Source organism: Vipera berus, assembly GCF_964194415.1.
Source record: "Vipera berus genome assembly, chromosome: 2".
Lineage (NCBI taxonomy): Eukaryota > Metazoa > Chordata > Lepidosauria > Squamata > Viperidae > Vipera > Vipera berus.
Window position 1 is genome coordinate 142935925 of NC_138203.1, and position 19744 is coordinate 142955668.

The 19744-nt window shown below is 47.4% G+C and overlaps 1 protein-coding gene across 1 annotated transcript in view; it reads left to right on the plus strand.

Moving 5' to 3' along the window:
- The window catches only part of KMT2D (lysine methyltransferase 2D), a 124716-nt gene that overhangs the window by 61590 nt on the left and 43382 nt on the right, over nucleotides 1-19744 (plus strand). The window contains exons 24-36 of the mRNA XM_081317957.1: nucleotides 33-216; nucleotides 936-1016; nucleotides 3432-3548; nucleotides 3924-4085; nucleotides 4524-4611; nucleotides 4732-4967; nucleotides 7375-7448; nucleotides 10009-10059; nucleotides 10455-12185; nucleotides 12441-12617; nucleotides 13551-13699; nucleotides 14142-16303; nucleotides 18263-18386. Of these exons, the coding sequence (XP_081174083.1) occupies nucleotides 33-216; nucleotides 936-1016; nucleotides 3432-3548; nucleotides 3924-4085; nucleotides 4524-4611; nucleotides 4732-4967; nucleotides 7375-7448; nucleotides 10009-10059; nucleotides 10455-12185; nucleotides 12441-12617; nucleotides 13551-13699; nucleotides 14142-16303; nucleotides 18263-18386 (5336 nt within the window). The remainder of the gene's footprint in view (nucleotides 1-32; nucleotides 217-935; nucleotides 1017-3431; nucleotides 3549-3923; nucleotides 4086-4523; nucleotides 4612-4731; nucleotides 4968-7374; nucleotides 7449-10008; nucleotides 10060-10454; nucleotides 12186-12440; nucleotides 12618-13550; nucleotides 13700-14141; nucleotides 16304-18262; nucleotides 18387-19744) is intronic.

The window sequence follows — 19744 nt, forward strand, 5'->3', positions numbered from 1 at the left end:
ATTTTTGTTCCTTCTTCAACCTCTTTTGACAGGAAGCATTTTTTGGCAAAGCACTCCTAGACCTGAGCAGGCAGGCTCTGTTGGCTGCTGGTGGTGTGGGTGGAGATGGAACTGCCCATCCTCCTGTCGGCCAGGGAGCTCCCAGGCCCAAGGTAGATCCCATCAGGCTCCAAAAAGGGCCGGAGGATGGAAAGGCACTTACAGTTCAGCCGAAAGGTAAGTGAAAGGCTGAGGGAAAATAACTGGATTAAGGAGGTAGAAATGATGGGATTTACGTTGAGCTTGTCGATCAGAAGGTCGGCAGTCGATCAGAAGGTCGGCAGGGTCGAATCCCGAGTGCCGTGTAACAGAGTGAGCGCCTGTTACTCGTCCCAGCTTCTGCCAACCTAGCAGTTCAAAAGCACGTAAAAAATGCAAGTAGAAAAATAGGGACCACCACGGTGGGAAGGTAACAGCGTTCCGTGCGCCTTTGGCGTCTAGTCATGCCGGCCACATGACCGTCCTCGGACAAGCGCTGGCTCTTCGGCTTTGAAACGGAGATGAGCACCGGCCCCTAGAGTCGGAAACGACTAGCACGCATGTGCGGGGGAAACTTTACCTTTACCTTTTCCTTTGATTTGGATCCCTAGTGGGGAAGGAAGGGAGGGAGGGAGGAAAGGGAAGGAAGGAAAGAAGGAGAGGGAGGAAGTAAGGACAAAAAGTGCATGCTCTAAATACATTTGCTTGGGAATTCAGAAGAAAATTTCATTTGATTTTGAAGAAACATTGGCCAAATAAAATATCCTCAGGCTCATAGGTGGAGGCAAGCTGTGAAGTGAACTTTTATTCCGTGCAGAAATGGTTGGTCCTCAGAAGCCAGGAGCCATTTTTAAAGTCAATATTCGGACGTTAGCTGTCTGTTCTAAAAGATCAGCTTATTGTCTTTCCATCTCCAGGGGATGAATGCCTTAGTAGCAGAGAAGCAGCAGCTCCTGAAAGCAACTTGAAAGCAGCTGATGCCAAGACTGAGAATACTAGTGGGTATCACGATTTTTAAAATTGCATAGGAGGCTTTTGGTCCTCAGGATATATTTCCATGTTATTTTGGGGGGAGAGGGATAACACTCCACCTATGTACTTCAATAAGTATGCGTAGCATTGTGCTCTAGAATAGCGCCCCCCCAACCCTTTTGGGCACCAGGGACTGGTTCCATGGAACAAGCTTTTTCTGTGGACCAGAGGGGGGGGGCGTGGTTTTGCGTGCTGCCTGCATCCCGCAGATGGGCTTCGCTTGTTTGCATGTCCCGGTTGCTGGAATGCCACGGCCCTGTGCTGGTCCACGGACGGGGTTGGGGACCCCCGCTTTAGAATACTTGAAATGATTATTTTTATTGCCTTTGATATATTTGCTGCTTATTAATCTGTACAATTTCTTACAAATTCATACCCAAACATCTTTCTTTTGGGAAATCAGGAAAGTTATGTGACATGCACAAAAATCAATTAAGAATTAGTAAGCCAAAAAAATATATGAAGATATAAGGAAAAAAAAACATAGCTAAAATTAGTTTACTTCTAAACACCATATCATATATTGTTGTTTATCCTTTAGACTTCTTAGCTCGCTCTTGTTGTGGAACTCATCATCTCCATCCAACCACAATTTGCTTGCTATTCATCAGCTCTACTATACAGGATCAGATTACTTTCATTCTGATCTGTTACCTACTTTTCAGCTAATTTCACACAAAAAACACAGCATATCTTTTTTTTTTATTTCAATTGATCTGTTTTCTTGCTCTTTATTCCTGTTACATTCTAAATTGCAGTCTTTCTTATATTCTGGAAATTGGTAGCTGGACCTATATGTACTGATCACTCCCACCTATCGTGACTTTGATCTATTGGAGTTTTCAAGTAACACTTCTTAGTAATTCCGAGAAGATGGAGCCTAGATTACCGATCTTAGTCACACTGGTGCCATGTGCATCATCCCTTGCTAGAAGTTAGCATGAAGACCTTCAGTTAGGGCACATCTAGGCCACTAGAATTTCCAGAACCCAATTTTTACGCCCAAGCACGGTCTCTCTCTAAGATGTCAAATCTAGAGATTAATTTGCAATCTTAAAAGCCTGGAGCCCACCAACTAAGAGAGACATAGAACGGAGTGGCATGCACTCAAGATGCTTAGGACATAGAATAGTTTCTTATAGCGTTGCTTAAATCCAACACCTGTTGTAGTTATACTTGATTCTTGAAAGTTTGTGACTACAGTTGTAGCTCATACAGTTGGTGCTTGTTATTGTAGCAGTAGCATTGGCTACCATTAATGGAAAGACAGCACAAAATGGATTCTTTTGACATGTAAGACGAAAGAAGATGGATTTGCTGCTGCTCCTTCCTGTCATTTTGTCCCAAGGTCTTGGGAATGGAATGAGAGGCTTCTGCTTTGTCTGCTAGTCTAGTGCAATAAGATTTAGCTGGAAGCTTTTGAGTGTGGCCTGGACATGGTTACAATCAGTGTCACTTTGTCAAGAAATGCTAACTAGGAGGCAATTTTCCATAAAAGGTTTAGACCATGATTAGAGGAGAAGGCAAAACTATTCCCTCTTAGTTCCTTTTAAAAGGATAGATAATGCTTAACATCTCTGCAGTGCTCAACCATAAAATCATATTGTCCATATAAGCCCACACTCACTAAAATACCTAAGAAAGATAAAAACTCTCCCCAACAAGTATCTGAATGGTAACAATCAGTCCTTGTTTTATTTCCAAGGCAATAGGTATCCATAGTGTCTGGGCAGTTCTTTTTAAGAAAAGTTTCCTGTCACAATTGTTTGGACCTTAGATTATTATCAAAAACCTTAAACCTGCTCCAGGGGCAGTTTAGCCTCCAATGTACATTTTTTTCAGCAATAGTGCTAGTTGGCAGCGCCTAAGACGTAAAGCGTAGGAATTGTATTGTTGCATGTTTCACTATCTACAGTAACTAGAGGGAGCGTCGAAGCAGTCCCTGGTGGCATGTAAAGCAGCAGCCGTCGAGATTTATAATTTTAAGTCTCATCCGTAGTTCTAAAAGCCTTGCTTGCTAAATACCTAGCTATAGGGCAGGGGTCTTCAAACCTGGCCCTTTTATGACTTGTGGACTTCAACTCCCAGAATCCCTCAGCCAGCGTTGGTAGCTGAGGGATTCTGGGAGTTGAAGTCCACAAGTCATAAAAGGGCCAAGTTTGAAGACCCCTGCTATAGGGGATTTGGGACCAGACTCTTCGACAAGCTCAACTTGTTTCCATAAGGATGCAGTCAGCTTGGGGTGGGGGGGGTGGGGGGGGGGGCGCTAACCTTTCATTTCAAGGAGTAAGCCATCCTTCCAAGATAGAGAGTTTAGACCTCTTGCCCGTACTGTGAGTGATGCCGTGTACTGATTGACATGGTGTGCTTGCTCTCTACAGGCACGGAAGAGCAGATGGTACCCAAGACCTCTCCAGAACCTACAGGTGCCGAGAACCCAGCCACACCCCCGGGGGAGGGGGTGCTCAGCTCCGACCTTGACAAAATCCCCACTGAAGGTCAGGCGGGTCTTTGAACAGACCCTACTGTCCCCACCCACCCACCCCGCCAAGGGTCTGCCGCGTGGAGAGGAGCAGAGAAGGAAAGCTAGGTTTCTCGTCTGGCTTCCCTTCTGACTGCTGGCGAAAGGCTTAAAAAAAAATCAGTCTCAGGTGCTCTCGTTTCCCCACGTTTCTTGGTTTTGTTTTGTTTTGTTTTGGTTTGGTTTTTTTTTTTGCTCTCCTCATTTCCCCATTCACCTCTCACTTTCCCGGTGATTTAGCCTGCTGCGATGGGAGACGGCCAGATCCCCTGCCTTACTGAGCTTGCTCCAAGGGAACTCCACGGCCCCGTTGATTTCACCCCTGGCTTGCTTTCTTCCTCCTTTTTAACAGAGTTGCCGAAAATGGAGAGCAAGGATGTCCAGCAGCTCTTCAAAGACGTTCTGGGTTCTGCTGAACGAGAACAGCAGCTTAATTCGGTTGGGGTAGACGGGGAGGCCAGAGGCATGCGGGATCCGAACTGCTCCCAGCTTGCCCAAAGGCCTTTTCTCCAAGGTGAGCTGGGGATGCCGAGATGGGGGTGTTAACACGGATTCTTACCTGCCTTGAGGTATTTTGGATGAGGGGCCACCTGGTCCTCTCCGAGCTGGCTGGTTTCCTTGCAGACGTTTCATTACCCTAATGATATTTTGGCTTTTCTGCAATAATAATAATAATAATAAAGGGTACTAGGACAGCCGGTCAAATAAATGTGCTTTCTCCCATAATAAGGCAAAAATACGGTATCTATTTTGTACACGGCACACATTTAAATGTTCTTTTACCCGTGACCCCGTTAACTTTTAAAAAATTTAATTTTTAAGATGACTTGAAGACCTCACCTGCTTAAGCTCACACTTTGGTGATATTCACCAGAATATCTGGATGGTACTTTATTTTTAGGTGATACGTATGTGAACTCTTTTTGATTCAGTCTCTCAAACTCATTTATAGCTGGTGGTACATCTCTTGGGCCCCTGCAGCCTGCCGTACCCTTGGAGACTTACTCTGGAGTTTGCCAGTCCCCATTTCTTGATAATAAGTAAGTCACCTACATGCACAGCATGATAACCTCGGCTCAGCCCAGCCCCCTCCCTTGACAGTTTCCCCCATTGTACCCTGCTGTCATTGTGTTTTCCTGTCTTCCCTCACCTCCGTGTAGGGAGAGGAGTGGCTTCTTCAGCCCTGAGCAGTGTGAACCAGAGAGTCCTTGGGCCAGCAGCTCTGCAGCTTCCACACCAACTACACCCACCACAGAGGGGGAAAGTGATGGACTCTCCTATAACCAGCGGAGCCTGCAACGTTGGGAGAAGGATGAGGAATTGGGAGAGCTTTCTACCATCTCACCTGTCCTTTATGCCAACATGAATTTCCCCAGCCTGAAGCAGGACTATCCAGGTGAGTTACTTATCTTTCCCCCTTTTTCCCTTTGTGTTTGAGGCCCATCTCCTTTTAATGACCTCTCTTGTCAGACCTGCGGAGATGGGAACAATATGCTTCCCTTTTGCTGTGAGCCTTCTGTGCAACAGAAGTCAAAGTCAACAGCTCAGGGATCCCAATCATCGTCTTCAAGAAACCAAAAATTATGTGATTCAAAAGATCCAAGTAATGCCACTAGAATCAAATAAATTTGCAGGGCATAACTACCTTACTTTGGGATTCTTCTGCTTCCTTTGTTGGTATTATTGTTGTGTATTATCATTATGTGACTCTGCTATTGCCAAATGCTAATAAATTTCATTCAGTTGTGTTGTTATTCTACAGGGGTGGGGCAACTATGGCCCATTTTCAACCTGTGGACTTCAACTCCCAGAATTCCTGGGCCAGCCACAGCTCTACATTTGTCAGTTTGGATCAGCTGTCCTTAAGCTGTGTGTCCTCCTAGCACAGGGGTCTTCAAACTTGGCCCTTTTATGACTTGTGGACTTCAACTCCCAGAATTCCGCAGCCAGGCACACTGGCTGAGGAATTCTGGGAGTTGAAGTCCACAAGTCACAAAAGGGCCAAGTTTGAAGTCACCTGTCCTAGTATATATACAGAACTATTAATGTTGCCACTAAAGAAATCCTTGATTGAACCACTTTTTCCTATGTGATAATAAACTAGATGGAAAATAAATCTCTCTCCTTAGTTCATCATATCCCAAATTTGTTTCCAAATGACACATCTCATTTTCCCAGTTACTTTCTATAGTATATCCTTTTTATCAAAGGGATTGCTAGGAGATGATACTTTAGAGTTAGTTATGGTGTTGGTCTCAGAATATTTTTCATGAATCTTGAGTTCTCTGCAATGTGATTATTTGTAAAGAAGAGTGTCCAAACACTACTACATGTTAGTTTTATCCAGGTGGTTAAAAAGCCAGTCCTTCCATGGCTATTTGTAGCAAGGTGATCAGAAAAGCTGATGATAGATATTTTTTCAGAAATGGTTGGGGGAGCAGTGGAATTTGGGAAGAGGCCTTGGACAGGGGTGGTTGTGCAGAGGTAGGGAAGGAGGATAAGGAACATGCTGGGGAGATTGGGGAGGTAGGTCTGTGGGGTATGGTGTTCTGGGATATTGGAGGTAGCAGCTGAGGGAAGGCCCAAGGAAGCTCAGCAGGGGCAGGCAGACCTGGAGTGGTAGAATGGGCAGCAGCTGTGCGACCTGCAGCAGTCTAGCCCTGCTGGCTTTCTTCAGATTTGTTTTTTCTGAAATAACCAAAGTGTTCTGGATTTCAGTTGATGCAAAATTGGTTTCCAGGTTCCAAGCAAGAGATTTCCCATTTCACGCACACTGTTAGTGCTTCTCATAACCTGTGAAACAAATTCTACTGCTTGCCTCGCTGCTGAAGCCTTGTGTTACCTTTATGATTGCTCCTAAGAGATAGTGGTTCTAACCCTAATTTGTCTTCTGCATGGCATTTTCTTATGCATTCTTCTCTCATCTGTTGCTTTTCAGATATATTGGGCTTCTAGTACCATTATGGCAGTTAAAAATCCAAGACATCTAAAAGCCACTGATTGAGGAAAGTTGGCACAGTCTATTATCTGCCTGTAAAAGGGACGCGGTGGCTCAGTGGGTTAGGACGCTGAGCTTGTCGATCAGAAGGTCGGCAGTTTGGCGGGTCGAATCCCGAGTGCCGCGTAACAGAGTGAGCGCCTGTTACTCGTCCCAGCTTCTGCCAACCTAGCAGTTCGAAAGCACGTAAAAATGCAAGTAGAAAAATAGGGACCACTACGGTGGGAAGGTAACAGCGTTCCGTGCGCCTTTGGCGTCTAGTCATGCCGGCTACATGACCACGGAGACGTCCTCGGACAAGCGCTGGCTCTTCGGCTTTGAAACGGAGATGAGCACCGCCCCCTAGAGCCGGAAACGACTAGCACGCATGTGCGGGGGAACCTTTACCTTTACCTTTATTATCTGCCTGTAGCAGGATACAGAATTTTATTTTTCTCCAGATGTTGCTGATTATGGCCAGTGATGAGGGATACTAGGCAATGTTGTATCCTGTGGTTGTCTTGGGTTGACAAAAAGGGCTGGCTGTTTTTGTTTTCTGAGATGCGTTTAACAAAGCTGTTTAAAAATATATAGATAGAATAAGCAGAGATCATGGAGATACTGACTGGGAGACTAGGCAGATGTGTTGCAATAAGAATAAAATTTTGCTAGCTGGGTGGAATAAAGTGAACCTTTCCCTAAGTAGACTCCTACGCTGGCTTTATGATAAAATGTTTTTGTAGAATCCCTGTACAAAATTAACCTGGCCTTGGCATATGAGTGTTTCCATTTCATTTCAATTTTATTGTTGTTGTTCTGCCTTCAGACTGGTCTAGCCGTTGCAAGCAGATTATGAAGCTTTGGCGAAAGGTGCCAGCTCCAGACAAAGCCCCATATTTGGTAAGTGGCCCGTGTAAAAATGAGTTTTGAATTGGATGTTTTGTGTAGCTTTAAAAAGAAGACTTTATTTTTTCCCTCTTATATTTAACAGAATTTATTAGATTTCTTAAGGGGAGGGTATGCATACTCTCGGCATCCTTATATCAGTGCAACTCCTATGTTCTTAGTACAACCACTACGGAATGTTGTGCTGTATGTAGAGCATTTGTGTTTAGCTACTCCCTCTTTACTACACACCCTATTTCATTTTCTCCTAATTCTCATCATATCCCAAGCTTTCTTTTTTGGAGGGTTTCCTCTTTAATATTTTTTTTACACTTCTCCAAACTGAATGCCTTGATTCAGGCAATACCACTCTTGCTTGCAAACAGATAGCCTGTGCTGAAATCCACCCTTGGAAAATGAGATTGTTATTATGAGCCTCTGAAGGGAAAAGAATCATTTGTTCTAAGAATCTGTTGCACTTTTCTCACAAATAGAAGTAAAGCACTTGTGCCAGTCTTTGAGCTGCTTTAGGAGCGGGACAGATGAAGTTCCGGAGTTTCTCTATGAATAAATGAAGAGAGTGACAGGCAAAATAACAATCCTGGTGACAGTGTTTCACACAGAGGAGCCGGAGGGACACCATTAACACGAAGACTCTGAAACAAAGGGGGTTTCTTTGAACTATAATAATCTAATTTTTGGGTTGGGGGACTAGAAAAGATTAAAAAGGAAAGGGAAGACAATTACTAAGTAAGGTTGGGTGGGGGGGGGGGAGGGAAGAGAAAGAGCAAGGTGGCAACTCCTTGACCAAAAGAAAGACATAAGTCCTAATTCTAGTCCTCCTTCCTTTCTCTTTTTCTTCCCTTCTCTTTTTATACTTGTAAGATTTGCTGTCTGGTATAGTGTGGTCTAACGAATCTAGTCGAGATGTCTAACCTAATGAAGAGAAGAACTGGGGTAACTTGAGAGCAGTCTTCCAGCATTTGAGGGACTGTCAGGAAGAGGAGGGGGGTCAGCCTCCAGGGCACCTGGGGGGCAGAACAAGAAGCAATGGAAGGAAAGTAATCAAGGAGAGAACCAACCTAGAAATAAGGAGAAATTCCCTGACAGTGAGAATAATTAATCAGTGGAACGACTTGCCTCCAGAAGTTGTAGATGCTCCATCACTAGCGGTTTTAAAGAAGAGACTAGACAGCCGTTGTTTTTTTCCAGGATAGTATAGGATCTCCTGCTTGACCAGAGAGTTGGACTAGAAGACCTCCAAGGTCCCTTCCAACTCTTGTTATTCGGTATTCTGTAATTTGTGATCCAAGGGTCTTTAAAGCCTGTTTGACCTGCAGAAAGAAATTCCTAGTTAGGTCTTCCTTCTCTTCTGTTGTAGCCAAAGCTAATCAGCTCCGTGGGAAATAGCAGGGCTTCTCCTGTTCTATCTTGTTCGATGTTTTGTGTAGTATTCTAATATTTCTTGGATGACTCCTCTGCTTCTGCATACCCAGAATAGAACAGTTTTGGGTTGTCACCTTCTTATTTCCTTTCTTTTCTTCCATTCTGAGGACAGCTGCAGCCCCTGTCATTTGCTCAACTGGGCAACAACTGTTCAGGATTCCTTCTCTCTCCCCCCCCCCCCCCGTGTTGAACGTTTGCTGCATACAACAATGGCAAGAAAGTGAGGTTAAAGGAAATAGTCCCTATTGCCCTCCTCTGCCACAATACCTATTCAGATTTGTCTGGATTTGTCTGCTAAATGCAGACAGATAATCTGATTTTTAAAACATTAAACCATGCTTTTGACAGTTGATTTTGATCCCGAAAGGATGTTATATACTTAAAAGTATATGATTTAGAGTGACTATATAATTAAGAGCCGTGCTGGCACAGTGTTGCAGACTAATTCTGCTGACTGACAGCAGTTCCATTTTCATCGGCTCTAGGTTGACTCAGCCTTTCATCCTTCCGAGGTCGGTAAAATGGGGACCCAGATTCTCGGGGGCAATATGCTGACTCTGTGAACCACTTTGAAAGGGCTGTAAAGCATTACGAAGCGGTATACAAGTGCTATTGCCATTGCCAGAGAAATAAAAGCTTTGAGACAAAATACTGTTATCTTTTTTTCAAGTGTTTTGAATTGATAGCTATTAGCTCTGGACAGTTACATATTTTATGTTGCACATACCTATTGTTATTCGTTTGATTTGTATCTTGCCTTTATGATTTTGACAAATATCTCAAGGCACTGGACACATCCAATGCCTCCTCCTCCTCCTCCTCCTCCTCCTCCTCTTTTTCCCACAGCAACAATTCTATGAGGTGGGCTGAGCAGAGAGAGAAAGAGAGCACGGGACTGGCTCAAGGTCACCCAGTCAGCTTTCACAGTCTCCTGCTTTCTAGCCTGGCACCTTAAGCACTAGCCCAAACTGGCTCACATAGTATTAGAATACTATGTATTTAGATGATTTGAAAATAACAAAATTATGTTATGTGACGTGTTCAATAGCATTGGGTGACTTTGGAGGGGGGGAATGTGTGGGAGGGATGTTGCTTTCCTTCTCTCATCTTATTCTTATTTCTCTGACAGCAAAAGGCCAAAGATAATCGGGCAGCCCATCGCATCAACAAGGTGCAGAAGGTAGGTAAGACAATGGAGAGATGAACTGAGATTGGTTGCAACTGGGACAGGGAAATTTAGGTGGGGAAACCAGGCCTGAAGTGCCGTGGTACCCATATGGGATACGTCCTTGCCAAGGTTGCATGTAATTCTGTGTCGAGAAAAGCTGAAACCTGTTTTTCAGTACACATGAACCAAATTTAGGGAGGAAAAAAAGAACGGAGACCACCTGACAGGTTCTTAAGGGTTTTTCAAAGGCCACTCAGATATTCTTCCTCTCTGACCTCCCCAGGAATATCTGGCTTCCCGCATCCCTTAAAGCTTTAAACTCTTCACATTTCGCCTTTTGAGTTTGCTCTTCTAGCATTGACGGTGCCTTTGTCCCTCTGGGGCCCTTTCTTCTGCCTTTTCCACAGCAAGCGGAGAGCCAGATCAGCAAACAAACCAAAGTGGAGGTGCTGCGAAGGCCTGAGCGCCCCACCCTTCATCTGCGCATACCCTCCCAGCCGGGGGTGCTGCCTGGCGCCCCTCAGCCATTGCCGCCTCCTTCCTCTGCGGCTTCAGCCTCGGGACAGCCCCTCTACATTAATCACGCTGCAGCCCTGCCAAGCGGGCCGGGTATTGAGTCGCCCAGCGAGCTCTTCCTCAAGCTTCCCTCTTCTGCCGCCAGTGCCCAGCCCCCAGTGCAAGTGCCTTTGCACGAGCCCTATGGCATGGCCTCTGCGTGCCCCCCACCAGATCCAGGTTTTCCTTCCCCCTCCTTGGTGGGCCAGAGTCCTACAGTGCCTAGCGGCTTTGTCTCTTCCTCTTCTGCCTCCTCTGGACAATCTCCGCTCCTACCAAACCCTCGTCTGGTCCCGCAAGGTGGCGAGTTGCAGCCCACCCCGCCTGGGACCCCAAGGCATCAGCCCTCCACGCCGGACCCCTTCCTTAAGCCCCGCTGCCCTACTGGATCCCTGGAAAACTTGACTGTGCCTGGAAGCCCTCAGCGAGCTGCACTTCTGCTTTCCCCGCCGCCCTTTGGGGAGCAGCAAAAAAAGGGGCTGGATGTCAAGAAGGAAGAGACCGGTCCAGGGATCAGCTCTCCTAGTTACAGCTCCAGCTATAGCAACTCCCCTTCCAGTGCTCTTCCCTCCAGTGAAATGAAGGCCCCGGATGTTTTTAAAGCCCCTCTCACCCCCCGCCAGTCTCAGGTGGAGCCACAAAGCCCGGGCTTAGGGCATCGGCCCCCAGATTCTCACCCTCTCTCTGCTTCCCCGCCCAGCCAGGCCGATCTCTACAGGCAGTCGCCTTACCCAGATCCCTATGCCCAGCCCCCACTGACCTCGAGGCCTCAACCCCAGCCCCCGGAGGCCTGCTGTGTTTTGCCTCCCCGTTCGTTGCCTTCGGATCCCTTCTCCCGCATACCTGCCAGCCCACAGTCTCAGTCAAGCTCCCAGTCCCCTCTCACTCCCCGTCCTCTCTCCACCGAAGCCTTCTGCCAGTCTCCCGTCACGCCTCGCTTTCAGTCCCCTGACCCCTACTCCCGACCCCCCTCCAGGCCCCAGTCCCGGGACCCCTTCGCCCCCCTGCACAAACCACCTCGCGCTCAAATTCCAGACGCTGGCTTCAAACCGATGCCCGTCTCCCACAATACCTTGGCAGTTGGGAATTTTTCAGCAGCGCCACCCTCCTCCGAGTCCCACCCAAAGACCAACCAGCAGTCTCAGTTTATCCGTTCCCCTGGTGCCAGTGTCTTTCCCGGTGCTCAGCCGCAGATGCGGTTCACCTTCCCTCCCAATGAGCCCGTCAAGAACTCTCCTTCCCATGGGGTCAACAGCCATTTTGCTCCCGGCAAACCTCAAAGCACAAGCTACGTTTCTTCACCGGGCTTCCACCAGGCTGGGAGCCCTCTGGGCCCAAGCAAGAACACCCCAGACTCTTACACGGTCTCCCCGTTACGACCTCCATCGGTGCTGCCCCAGCCGCCACCTTCACAGCAAGATGGCGCTTTGTCCTTCCTGCCACGAGGAGGCATGCCTTCAAGTGACAAGAGGGAGGAGGGGACAATAGGACCCCCCAGTAGAGAGCTGCAAGAACTGACAGCTGGCCAGGAGGGGTCCGTTGGCAGCAACACTACCCAGACGGAGATGGAAAAACAGCGCCAGGTAAGTTGATTACCTTGGGGCAGGGAAGTTGAACTCTAGTTTTATGGGAACTAGAGTAGATGGACCAGGAGACGGGAAGGGCCTCAATGGCTCTTTTCTCATCCTGTTACCCGAGCGTGTAGCAATGAGGTGAAGGAGGCTAGTAAAGAATTATGTGTGTCCTGAAGGTGACAAGAAAGAGAGATTTGCTTAAAGGGCTTCTGAGCACAAGCTATTCATAACGGCCTCTGCCCTGTTCCTTTGGTCCTCTACCAGCGTCAGAGGCTCCGGGAGTTGCTTATCCGTCAGCAGATCCAGAGGAACAACTTGAGGCAAGAAAAAGAGAGCGCAGCAGCTGCAGCCACCAATGTCCAGTCCTCCTGGAACGCTGAGGGCACCGGACCAGCCTTTGAGCAGATCAGCCGCAGCATGACTCCTTACCCGTCAGCACAGGTAGGCCCATGGCCACAGAGAGGCCTGGATTCAGCCGGGCCGTGAATTGTGGAATCTGACTTTCCGTACAGCCTTTTGATATATCGCCAAAAGGATTCTGTCGGGCACGAAAGACAAGATCCACGCTTGAAAGACCAATCAAACTGATTTATTGGTATTGGTAAGGAATCGTCTCAACTAGCGGTCAGCACCTGGGCAGAGTTAGCTAAGGGTTGACAGCAGGCAAGAAGGGGTTGGACTTGGTTCGCTTGTGGCTGTGTAAGGGATTCTAGGCTGATCTCCCTTCTCACCGTGTCCTCGGGTTCTGCCATTCATTCTCCTACCGATTCCGTTCAAAGATCTGAAAGAGGTCCTCTTTCTGACAGTCTGGAACAGAGACGGCACCAGTGTCGTTAAATCTGCCCTATCCGTTGCGTGCATAACTTTTTACGTGTGCTGCTGGGTCCAGTGTTTTCCAAAAAAATGATACCGCCCTGGTGGGTTAAACCTGTAATGCTAAAATTGCGTTAAATCTGGCGAGATAAACGTTCAAATGAATACAATCGGGCCACAGTCCTTATTGCGCTAAACTTTTTTTTACATTATTACTTTTTTATGCCGCCCGTCTCCCCATATAAGGTGACTCTACGACCTTATGACTTTCCTGAAAGTAGTTTACTCTACGTAAAACTCAATATGAAGAGAAGAGAATATTTGTAGGTCAGGGCTGAACTGTGGGGTGCTTGGTGCTCTCTGAGCTTGGTTGTTTTCTTGTACATGTTTCATTACCCAACAAGGTAAACATCGACACTGCTACTATGATGATGTTACCTAGTTGGGGCAGTGAAATGCCTACGAGAAAAGAACCAAGCTCAGAGAAACAGACGACCCCCAGAACTCATACTGTTCTGTCAAGTAGGAATGGTCTTGAATGTTGACTCTTCCTTTCCATAGGACAAGGGGCTACTGGGCAGCCTGGGGAGCACTCCAGGAGGCAGCAAGTTGCCCAGTGGTGTGATGGTACAGCCACCCTACATGCAGGATGAGCGACTGGCTCGGCCACCTCCGGCAGCAACACCCTCTGCCATGGATATCAATGGCAGGTAAGACTCTAGTTGCGGTTAGAAAAGCCAATCCAGTCACAATAGCAAGATGGCCCAAGGAAAAGAGGCCAATCGTTGATCAACAGAACCCTCTTTCTAGCCAACAAGAGGTGTTTGTGACTCACTCCACCCACTTTTATGCATTCTTCCCAAAGCACCCTAGGATTGTGCCACAGAAATTCCGTGATGAAGACTGTGATATTGATTAGCGGAAGCAAGCCTATTATACCACCTGCTAGGGAAAACTCTCCCCTATTTTTGAGGATTTCTCCGTCCTGGCGCTATTGTATTACCAGAGGGTGGGGGGACTTATAAAGGGTATTCATTTATTTATCAAATTTATAAATTTCCCGTCTTGCTGTTTGGGTCGACTCCAGATAGCTTTTCGGGTGGATTGGTAATAGGTTACCTAAACCTCTTTTTTAAATGTCTCCTTTCTCAGGCCATCGGTGACGGCAGCGGGCCAGCCCTTTTATGCCCGCAGCGTCTTCCAAACACCACCTACACAGCATCAGATGTGGCAGCAGCAGCAGCAGCAGCAAGCAGCATCCATGCGCCTCCCAATCTCTTCACGTTTCCCCCAGCCCCCCAGCCAAGACCTAAGTCGACAGACTTTGGGAGGCCTGGCTCCACGCCTGCCCGGCCCTGGTGAACAGTTTCAGAGTTCCTCTGGCCCACTGGGAGCCCAGTTCATTGAGTTGCGGCACAATATCCCAAAGGGAGTGCTAGGAAGTGGAGCTGGCCCTCCCTTTGTGCAACAGAATCTGCAGGCTCGACCCAGATTCTTCCTGCCTGGGAATGACAGCACCAATCAGGCTTTGAAAGCTTCCGTTATGCCTGTGCAGGTCTCTGTCCTGGGAAACCAAGGCTTACAAACACAGAAAATCCCTATTTCATCCTCTCTTCAGGGTTCAGAGATGAGCAATAATCATCACTCTCATGCCAAGGCTATTCCCCAGTTGATACTGCCCCCTGGTAACATGGAGGTGCGACACATCGCAGCTCGAACTCCCTCTTCGTCTGTCCCTAAAGATGTACCCCTCGCCTCAACTAACGTTGATTCTACCCCAGCCACTGGCAAGAATCAATTGAGCCTGGTCAGTAGGCCGTTAGCTTGCGAGGTCCCAGTGGAACCCGATTTAGATGACGATTTTGATTCTCACAAGGATCTTGTTGAAGATGATGACGACTTGGCCAACTTAAGCCTTGATCCAGACGTTGCCAAGGGTGACGATGACCTTGACAACCTGGATAACCTGGAAACCAATGACCCGCACCTTGATGATCTATTAAACGGGGACGAGTTTGATTTGCTAGCCTATACAGACCCAGAATTGGATACTGGAGATAAGAAGGATATCTTCAACGAGCATCTGCGGTTGGTGGAATCTGCCAACGAAAAGGCTGAACGTGAGGATCAGCTTAAAAAAGAGCCCTCCGTAAGTCCCTACCTCAAGGATGCTCCTGTTGGTCTTGGCAAGCCAGATGAACAGAAGGCACCGTTAATGCCCAGAGATCACGTTCCCAAAGTGAAAGAGGGACTTGGGCTTCTTCAGGTTCCCTGTTCATCTTCTGCAAGGGTCTCTCCATCTCCCACCCTTGCATCTTTCAAAGCCCCAAGTGACATGCTGGACAACAAAATGGCTAGCCTGCCAGCTGATATCAAACCCAAGGTAGAGGAAGGGTGTTTAAAGCCCTCGCCCTGCCAGTTTAATACCAGCACTGTAGAGAAGCCGCCTGTGAAATCTGAAGGAGCAGAGAAAATGATTGCTACCTTAGGGGTAAACATAAAAACCAACCAGAATCTCATGAGTCCTGGCGGAGTGCAACTTGGCATGACTCAGTTCCACAACAACAATCACCCTCCCATATCAGATAAGGTCCTCTACAGCACCCAAACGCGCCCATCACTTATTCCTGTCTCAGTGCCCAACAACACTAATTCCATCCTGGAAAAGTTTGAGCTAGATGGAGGACCCTTGAGTCTGAGTAGTAGCCAGCAGCATTCTCCGGCTGATGAACTGGACAAAATGGAAAGCTCCTTGGTGGCCAGTGAGCTCCCTCTTCTGATTGAAGATCTGCTAGAACATGAAAAGAAGGAACTGCAGAAGAAGCAGCAGATGTCTGCCCAAATGCCAGGGGGCTCCCAGCACCTCCAGTCCCACACTGTCTTGGCACATTCTGCTCCCCCTTCCCAACCTCATGATGGGCAGCTAGTAAGCCCTCAGCAGCAGCTTCAGTTGAGCATTGTGGCTAGACCACAGGGCATGGTGGGCAACCAGCAACTGATGCATCAGCAGCAGCAGCAACAACAACAACAACGTCTGGCTGGTCCGCAGCAAAACCAAGGACTACCACCACACCTGGCAGTGCCTCAGAACCAGTCTCAACTGCTTACCGCTCAGCATGGCATGCAGACAACTCACAGCCAACAGAACCAACAGCAGCTCTTAGCCCAGAAGAATATGCAAGGTGTCCAGCAGCAGCAGCAGCAGCAGCAGCAGCAGCAGCAGCAGCAGCAGCAGATGATGGGACTTAAGCCTCAGCAAATTGTGATGCAACAGCAGCAACAGCAGTTGGCTAACAGCTTCTTCCCTGATACTGGTATGTGTCACGTGCAAAAGATCAGGACCAGCTGCAAAGTTCCAGTTAAAGTTTATTACCATGTTTCCCCGAAAATAAGACCGGGTTTTATTTTTATTTTTTTGGACCACAAGATCCATTAGGTCTTATTTTCGGGAGATGTCTTATTTTGCAGCTGCCTGCCTGCTCCCTCCCACCATCTGCTTGTCCATGGCCGCAACGGCTTACAAGGCTTCCCAGACCAGAGGCACTTTTCGCCCGGATGGAGAAATGATGGAGACTGGAAACTTTGTCTACTTGCAAATGGGGTGCTTTGAAACGGAGTGATCCGCTCCATTCCGAAGTGCCCCGTAGACGCCCAACCACTTTTTACCCAGAGGGAGACTGGAAGCTTTGTCTGCTTGCAGTCATGTCTGGGCACAAAATGCATGGAGGAGCCAGAGACACGGGAGGGGGAGGGCAGGCAATCCAGATGTGCTGCGCGGCCCCCTGGCTCACAGGAGGCTTGTGCGGAGGCAGCAGGGGCGGGGGGAGCTACGCGATCCCGATGCACTGCCCACTCCATCCCACCTGGATTGCCTGCCTCCCCCACCCCCCACCCCCCACCCCCCCGTGCCTCTGCCTCCACCTGCTGCCAGTGTTGCCATGAAATCCTGCGAGCTATGTGGCTGCGCAGCACGTCCGGATTGCCTGTCTCCCTCCGCTTCTGCCTCCGTGCTTGGATTTACCTGCACTGCGCCAAGGGGCCAGAGGGCTGCGGCTGTGCCAGATACCGTCAGCCCCTGCGTGCTCACCGTCTCTTGTGCTTATTTTTGGGGGTAGGGTTTATATTAGGTCCACCCTAAAAAATCAGGCTAGGGCTTATTTTGGGGGGTGGATCTTATTTTTGGGGAAACATGGTATTAATCATGCCTATACACAAGCATCTACTCAGCTAATGGTTAGCATTAGCTTGGCATTAGATAAGGATCAATGGAATTCAAGAGGGATTGGATTTGGTCCATTTGTGGCTACGTAGAGACTCTAGGCTGATTCCTCTTTTGACTCCTCCCCTAGGTTCTGCCATTCTTTCTCTTATATGTTGGGAACTATATTAACCTATTCATTTTGTTTGACCAGGATATCCAGTGTTCTTAATTGCCATTATGCAAGTCCTACTTTAATTGCAAGTTAAAATTTGTTATTCTACTAATTGGGGGCTAATTGAAAAGAAAACATTCGGAGAATTGAATCATATGACATTTTCAATATAGTTTCATCAGGCCAAACCTGATCTAAATTCAAACACAGTCTTTTCTTAATCTGTTAAGAAAAGCACACGAACAGCAAATGTTCAAGACTGCAATATACGTGTGTGTCTACATTCTGTTTTAAATGTGATATGAGCGAATCAGCCTTTAATTTCATCTTATCACTCCTATCTACTGATTTAAATAGTTCCAGCCAACTGGGAACTATGCAGCAACACATCTGGGGAGTGCATCAAAATTCCATAGGGCATATCTATATGTAACTGTGTACAGTGAGGATATTATGTCATTCAGGTGTGATTTATACATATGAAGGAAAGAAGACTTAGAAAAATTACCTTTACCATGTGGTAGGGATCTTAGCTCTAAAGACTTAGTTCTCTGTGAATTTGGAGCTGTCATATGGTGAGTTCAATTCACTCCCATATTAGTAATAATATTCGGAAGCTGCTGTGGATTTGTGGTGATGTTTGTTTGGGTTTACCGTATGTAGATAATAAAAATCCAGGTGATCACTAAATGGCAGCAGAGAATTATAGTTGATTATTTCCAGCAAGTCTTTAGCAAGGGGTGGTTTTCCAGTCAACTAACTCTTTCTTTTGGTGAACTATGGATTAGATCCCAACTGCTTTAATGTTAAGATAAGAGCAATGCATAGCCTGCTCACATGTTGGTCTCTTTTCTCTCTGTTTGTAACCTCCCACCTCCTGTCCCCCATATGCTTGTAAAGATCTAGATAAATTTGCTACCGAGGACATAATGGATCCCATTGCCAAAGCCAAGATGGTAGCTCTAAAGGGTATCAAGAAGGTCATGGCGCAAGGCAGCATCGGGGTTGCTCCAGGCATGAACAGGTAAGCGGAAAACTGGGTCATTGTTGGAGCAGAAGGTCATGAGGCAGGACTCCCATGTGACAGTAATAGCAGCTGCTTACAGTTTGAGCTTCCTCCTCATCTTTATTGCATTCAAACAATGAGTTTTATATGTAAAAGATAAACGATAGACTTGCATCAGCTCTCCTGCCTGAGTTAATGGAGTAGTCTGGTGTCTACTAAACTGGAAATTTTAGGGGCTGTGCTGCAGAGTAAGTAGAGAAGGGCTACTCTGTCATTCGTAGCAGGGCGTTTTTAATTTTCATTTGATTACTGAAGAGATTGTTGTTGTTACGATGATGATGATGATGATGATGATGGTGGTGGTGATGTTCTGGAAGCAAAGACAGTGGCTTTCTAACGATGGTTTCCGGTGAGGTGTTTACATTGCAACAATGAAAATAGAAAAAGGCCATCTGTCCCCCACGCCTAGTCTGTTGCAGGAAGTCCTCGCTTAACGGCCAACCGGTTGCTTAGTTGTTAAGCAAAATCGCTTTATGGTTGTTAAGCAGAGTTATGACAGACCACCCAAAGGCTGTTTATGACCAGTCCTGAAATCGGAGCTGTTGTACCACTCCCGTGGTTGTTTGTCCTTACGGCTGACCGCAGAAATGCTGCAGTACTCTCCCGCCTAGCTCCCCCCACCGGGTCCCCTCAGGTCTTTCTCCACCCTCACCAGGGTCTCCACGGGCCTCTTCTCCCCCAATAGGTCCTTGCAGGGCTTGGGCCTCCTCCCACCCACCCTATGTTACTGATTAGACACTTTGAAAACCTTGGGAGCTCTGGAGCTTTCTGCAGTGCTGTGTAACCTTTCCAGAAGCAGCTACCATTTCCCAGGTGATCAGAACGGCACGCGTCCACTTGGAAAATGGCAGCCGATTTTGAATCGCACCATGCAGCGGCCCAACAAAGCAGTCCCTTCTGCTTCCCTCATGCATTCTGCACAGCACTGCGGTTACCTCCTCGGAAGTTTTCACCAATCGGGAAGGGCATGAATCTCATAAACGGGTGACCAAACTCGCACCTTTTTTGCTTCCTTGGGGCCAAGAGGCTGCACCTTCACCCCACGGGTCCTGTACCAAGGCTAGCATCCTGTTGGAAACAAATATTTTGTTCGCTCTTTTGGTTCGCTCGATGTGCCAACGATTTGCCAGCATTTTTTGCCGGATTCCCAATAATTTAACTTTATCCTCCTCAAAGCAGTTTAACTTGCTCAGTGTAGAAATCAGCCAGCTCCATCTTAGCTAACATAAAAGCATTATATGTTCGGTAGGATTTTTTTTTTCACTGACTGAAAACAATGATCCAGGTCCTTCTGTTCACCTTATATGCATCCCAAA